General features: G+C 51.6%; 1 protein-coding gene across 1 annotated transcript; it reads left to right on the top strand.

Annotated features, from left to right (window-relative positions):
• The first annotated feature begins 483 nt into the window (after positions 1–483).
• Positions 484–1,813, top strand: Lce7a (late cornified envelope 7A). The gene is made up of 2 exons (XM_078024961.1): positions 484–574; positions 1,226–1,813. Exon 2 carries the CDS (start codon positions 1,247–1,249, stop codon positions 1,574–1,576), a length of 330 nt encoding a protein of 109 aa, XP_077881087.1. The 5' UTR covers positions 484–574; positions 1,226–1,246; the 3' UTR covers positions 1,577–1,813.
• The last annotated feature ends 3,857 nt before the right edge of the window (positions 1,814–5,670 follow it).

Raw genomic sequence — 5,670 nt, 5'->3', positions numbered from 1 at the left:
TCAGGGTAAGGATTTAGGGCTGCTGGTGCAGATGCTCATGTGTCAAGAGGAAGAGTAGCGTTAGACCCTTTCCCGTGGGGCCTTTCTGTGATGCCATCGTGGGTCCCCATGTCAGGCACTTTGAGTCCCCCAGTAGTGGCCGATGAGTGCTCAGATCATTGGGTCCCAACTTGTTGCTAAAACCGACAGAAACCCCGTCTGTGCCCTGGGCTGATGCAGGCTCTGTGGCCTCCCGGTCGGTCATACTTTGGATTCCTCCAGAAATTTTGATTTCAATCTCCAAGCTCTGCCCCTGTAAACACCCTTGTAAATCGTGATCTTTGCATCTTTATGGGAATATCCCCAGGGTTTGTGGAGGGAAGGGACACTCTGGGAACAGACTCATGAGGATCTGGTAGTGACCCAGAGTGATAAAGTGATAGAATGACTGAGCTGGAGGAATGTGGGAAGTTGTGGTTCACAAACACGTGGTTAGCCAGCAGCTTCCGTATCCTCCGTGGCTCCCATGTATAAATAGGCTTCCGTCCATAGGGTCTCCTCAGTTCCATCACCTGCCCACGGTGAGGAAGACAAGGTAAGTGTGCTTGCTGATGCCATGGCAGTTTGGGGACAGCTGGGGCTGGCATGTCTCTGCTCAATGGGACAAGGCATCCCAGGATGGAGACAGTGAGAACTAACTGGTAATTTCAGGAAGACCAGGTACGTGGATATCTTCCAGGTGGTCTGAAAATTGCCATCCCAGAAGGGGTGAATGCAAACCGGAAACTGGAGCGGTAGAGTCATGGTGATGGGTACAAGCTATTGTTTTAGACAAGACTCAGCTGCAGAAAGCCGAGGCGTAGGAATAAGCAGATCCCATGATGCAAGAAAGAGAAAAAAAAAAATGGAGATGATGGAGAGGGCTGGCAATAACAGTGACCTTGAGATAGAAATGCAGTGAATGCATAGATTAGAGAATACGATAAAAGCTCCCGTAAGATACTGGGAGTCACCCAGAGCCCTAAGCTGCTGCTTTGAAAGTCAGGAGTCTTAGGAGAAAGAGGCCAGACGGGAGAAGCGGGGAGCAAATTCTGGTTTACTCTCTGCTGGATTTCTCCTGGGCCAGGACGGCAGGATACAGCTGCCAGAGTCAGATTTAACTGCAGAAGTTCAGTTTCTGCAGAAAAACATATTGATACAGGTAACACTGATATTCACTGGAATTTTTTAAATCTGTATTTTTTAGGGTAACTGAACTTTCTCCAAGATGTCCTACCAGCAAAACCAGCAGAAGCACCAACTCTCTGCCAAGAGCCTCCCTAAATGTCCGCCCAAGTGCCCGCCTCAGGCCCCTCAGGCTCCGGCCTTAGGCCCAGCTCCCTGCCCAGCTCCCTGCCCCTCTCCACCTCCAGCCTCCTCCAGCCGTCCTCCCACCTGCTGCGTTTCTGGGTTCGGGGGCCACAGCTGCTGTCTCGGGTCTCACCGGTTTCCACGGCTTCCCGGAGTCTACCTGCCCCGGCCCCAGGACTCTGACTGCTGTGGCAATGAGTCCTCTGGGTGCTCCAGGGGCTGCCACGGCTCTGGGGGCTGCCGCTGACCTGCGACCTGTGAGCGGCTGAGAAACCACTGCCAAGGACCAGCCTGGCTCACCCTGCGCTGCTTCCTCCCTCTCCCCCTGAACTGGCCCTGCAGGCTCCGCTCTTCCTCCTGCTGAGAACCCTGACCCTCCTGGCCCGAGCTGTGGTACTCCGTCAAGGAGACCTGAGAGCAAGGGAAACTCTGCTCCCCAAGCCTTATCAGTGCACAAATAAAGCTCTGCTCCCCTGGGCCCTGACTTCTGGGTATTTGTTGATTCCTTCATGGAGCCCACATTAACCCGGATCCCTTTTTTTTAATGTATTTTCTTATTCTGACTTGTCATATATGACAGCAGGATGCATCACGATTCATATTACACATACAGAGCACGGTCTTTCATCTCTGGTGGTCACAAAGTAGAGTCACACCATTCGTGTCCTCATACAGGTACTCAGGGTCATGGTGCCCATCTCATGCCACCGTCTTTCTTACCCCCACGCCCCCTCCCTTCCCCTCCCAACCCGCTGCTGCCCTGTCTAGAGTTCCTCTGTTCTTCCCACGCTCCCCCTCCCGACCCCACTATGAATCACCCTCCTTATTTCAGAGAAAAGGTTCAGCATGGGCTAACCTGGATTCTTTAAGCAGACCCCCATAGTGAGCCATTCAGATGGGAAATTCCTGTGCAGGCAGACCCGGGGTCTGAGTGTTTGGAGAGAGCTTTGAGAAGGAAAGATCCAGAGGGGAGCCATGGGGGGTGCTTTCAATATACAGGGGACCCCGTGGTCCTGCTGCTGCTGCTGCTGCTGCACTTGACACTGACACTGAGCCACTGTCCTGCTCACCAGGACACACTCTGCTTCCCAGACCCTTCTTATTTGGGAGAATCTACTCAAGGTGAAAAAAAAAATGGCACAGGGCTACCTGCAGTCAGATGCTCGTATTAAAACCATGAAAAACCCTCTCCCCCAGCCAATAGCCACATAACCGAGTCTCCCACCATCTCTTCACGCAGGTCCCAGAACCAGGGAGAACCCACACAGTGGGCACTTAGCCCAGCTCCCGAGAGGCCTCAGTGCTAATATCCACCCTCTGCGGGTTCTTCTCTTCTGTTCATCAGGCTAAATGTCGTGGGCTTGGGGCAACTTCTCAAGGCACCATGGTTCCCAGCCCAACGGGGGCTGCAGTACAATATGCTTCTGCTCACCCTCTGTGACTGTGGTTCTTAAGCTCAGTGTTGAGACACTCTGCTGCCCAGAAATTCAGTGAGAGAGAGGTGAATGGACCTACAGACAGTACTCCAAAAACTACACATAACCCAAGGCTCAGACTAACCAAAACACAGCAGCTCCCACCCCCACGTCCCGCGTGGGTGGTGGGAAAAGGGTTACCTTTGGGGGAACAGACTGGCTGAAAAATAAAAGCTAAGAGAAATAAAATGGCAGAAAAATCACAGAACATGGAAAGTCGTTTCAACAGTGGGGCCGGACAGGCAAGCGGATCAGACGGATGGAGCTTCTGGACCAAATGGAGCCCGCATCTGCCTTATTTATACTGGAAAACACCAAAGAGATTCTATAGAATGTTCTTCTCCAAAAAAGGTTAAAGGTGGGCTGTTCAGTTCCTAGTGGGTTATGCGTACCTCCAGAGCTACTATTGAGAAACCAGCCTCTACCTCAGGCAAAGCCTGTCCAAGGAAGGGACATGACCTTTGTCCTTGGAGAGACCCACAGAGCACTCCTAGGCACATTCCCACCCTGCTGAGTTGTTTATCTACAAATAACGGGAGACATCTGCAGAGCCAGGTGTCCCTGACTCAGTCAGGCTAGGTGGGGACCCATAGCAGCCCCCTAGCAGCCACCAATCAGCAGGAGACAGGGAAATACCTGGGATGCCAGATGACCCTCCAGTAGTTTATGTTGAGAAACCATGTAGTTCAGCACGTACCCACCTCGTGGTTTAAACCAACCAGTTCAAACGAATTCCCCTCTTGCACTAACCAATCACCCCTCCCCAACTTGTTCCCGCCAGTGAATGTGCTAATCATGTTTTAGAGTTGTTATTTGATTTTCCCGCGGTGTGTGATGATTTGCTAGAGATGCTATGGTGTATGTGAAGTCCCTGCCTTCCCCAGACAGTGTATAAAACTGCTGCAAACCCTGGGCTTGGGGCCTCTCAGCGTCACCAGTTGCTGTGTGCGCGGAGGACCGAGCTAGCTCGTAGTAAACACCTCTTTGCTGCTTACATCGATCTTGGTCTCTGGTGGTCTTTTGGGGGTCTCGAATTCGAACATAACACTATGAGGAACGTTTCTAGTGGAGCAGAGGGAAAGTTCAGTGCATTGGGCGATCTCTTGCTGTGGGAGAGTGTTATGCTTGAATTCAGCGTCCCCTTTTTTAAGCAGACAGAGGTGGAGTCACCCCTACAGTGCAGGGAAGGAAGGAGGAGTTCCTAGAAGCAAAAAGGGCTCCGGCAGCTGCTGGGAGTCCCTTGCGTCCCTCCTTTTACTTACAGGATTAGCTCCTCTGGTTAGGTCCAATCCCGGGCAGCTGGCATAGCTCCTAACTTTCCAGTGGTCAGCTCTCAAAAGTCAATCCTCCACTTGCCGTTGTTTAGAGAGCTAGGCTTCCCCAAGAAGGCAGAGTATTTGTGGGGGAGCTCCTCTAGAGTCCCCTCTGGGGTGCCAAAGTTCGGTTCCTGTCCTGGAAGCCAATTAATGCCAATTTAATAATGAGGACAGGGTTTTGAGAAAAAGAAAAGCGAGGTATCAAGGTTCTTAGATCCCAGCAGGCACTTCCCTCTGCAGTGGGTGCACTCCAGCCAACTACGGGAAGCAAAGAAAACGTTGCTTCCACCATTTAACAAAGGGGAGTAAAGTTTATCAAAGTTCCTTAAAACACAGCTAAAAGGGGGTGTAAGAGGTGAGAACAGAAGAGCGGGCGGTTCTATTGACTTTGGTCCCTTACAGGAGAAGCACACTAGGGACAATTTAGGCTAAAATGTAGCTGAAGTTACCTCCACGCATCTAAGGCAGATGGGAACTCGGGACTCTGCATCTGCCCAATGTAAAACAAAGCCGTCACACTCAACAGAGACACAGACAAAGACACACAAAGACACAGATTCCCTCTTCAGATTGTCAAAAAAACGAAAGTGGGTGCTGGCCCCAAGCCAACTGGGGCCTTCCCCTCAGACAAAGGGATTGGGGGAGCATTCCCCTCAGATTGGATCTGACAACCCTAGACTGGGGGATTAGTTCTCCTGCCAGGGTGTTGGGGTGGAGACGGACAGGACAATAGAAACAAACACACATAACACAAAACTCGCAGCGCGGCCACAGAATTCGCAGCGCGTCGTGGATTGCTACCCGGAAACTAAAGGCTCAGGCGGACCGAGGATCCGTCAACCACAAAATACTCTACCAAATACTTCACAAAATACTTTACTACAGGCAATCCACTCAGAACCCAGAAGGGGCTGGGGACGTCTCCCACAAACCCCATCGGCTGCCCTTCGGTGCATCCACCTGGACCTTTTGCTGACCACAGAACCAGGACCTGCAGGCAACCAGAGTACAGCAACTTACACATCGGCAATGCCTTTACTTACCGCCGGGTTTTCATCACCTCTCCATCGGGGTGTCTGGGTAGGCTTATTAGGGGGATCCTGGATGAGCCCCCATATGTTATGCTAGAATTCGGGACCCCCAAAAGACCACCAGAGGCCGAGATCGATGCAAGCAGCAAAGAGGTGTTTATTGCGAGCAAGCTCGGTCCTCCATGCACACAGCAACTGGTGACGCTGAGAGGCCCCGAGCCCAGGGTTTGCAGCAGTTTTATACATTCTTTGGAGAAGGCAGGGACTTCACATACATCATAGCATCTCTAGCAAATCATCACACACCGCGGGAAAATCAAATAACAATTCTAAACATGATTAGCACATTCACTGGCGGGAACAAGTTGGGGAGGGGTGATTGCCTAGTACAAGTGGGGGATTCGTTTGAACTGATTGGTTTGAGCCAGGAGGAGTGTACGTGCTGAACTACATGGTTTCCCATCATGTTATCAACCACCATAAACGACTGGGAGGTCATCTGGCATCCCAGGTATTTTC

This window comes from Ictidomys tridecemlineatus, chromosome 11, assembly GCF_052094955.1.
Source record: "Ictidomys tridecemlineatus isolate mIctTri1 chromosome 11, mIctTri1.hap1, whole genome shotgun sequence".
Taxonomy (NCBI): Eukaryota; Metazoa; Chordata; class Mammalia; order Rodentia; family Sciuridae; genus Ictidomys; species Ictidomys tridecemlineatus.
Note: the sequence above shows the minus strand (reverse complement) of the source record. Positions and strands in the feature narration are given on the sequence as shown.

Coding starts and splice junctions, on each gene's coding strand:
- Lce7a (XM_078024961.1), top strand. CDS start 1,247: ATGTCCTACCAGCAAAACCAGCAGAAGCACCAACTCTCTGCCAAGAGC.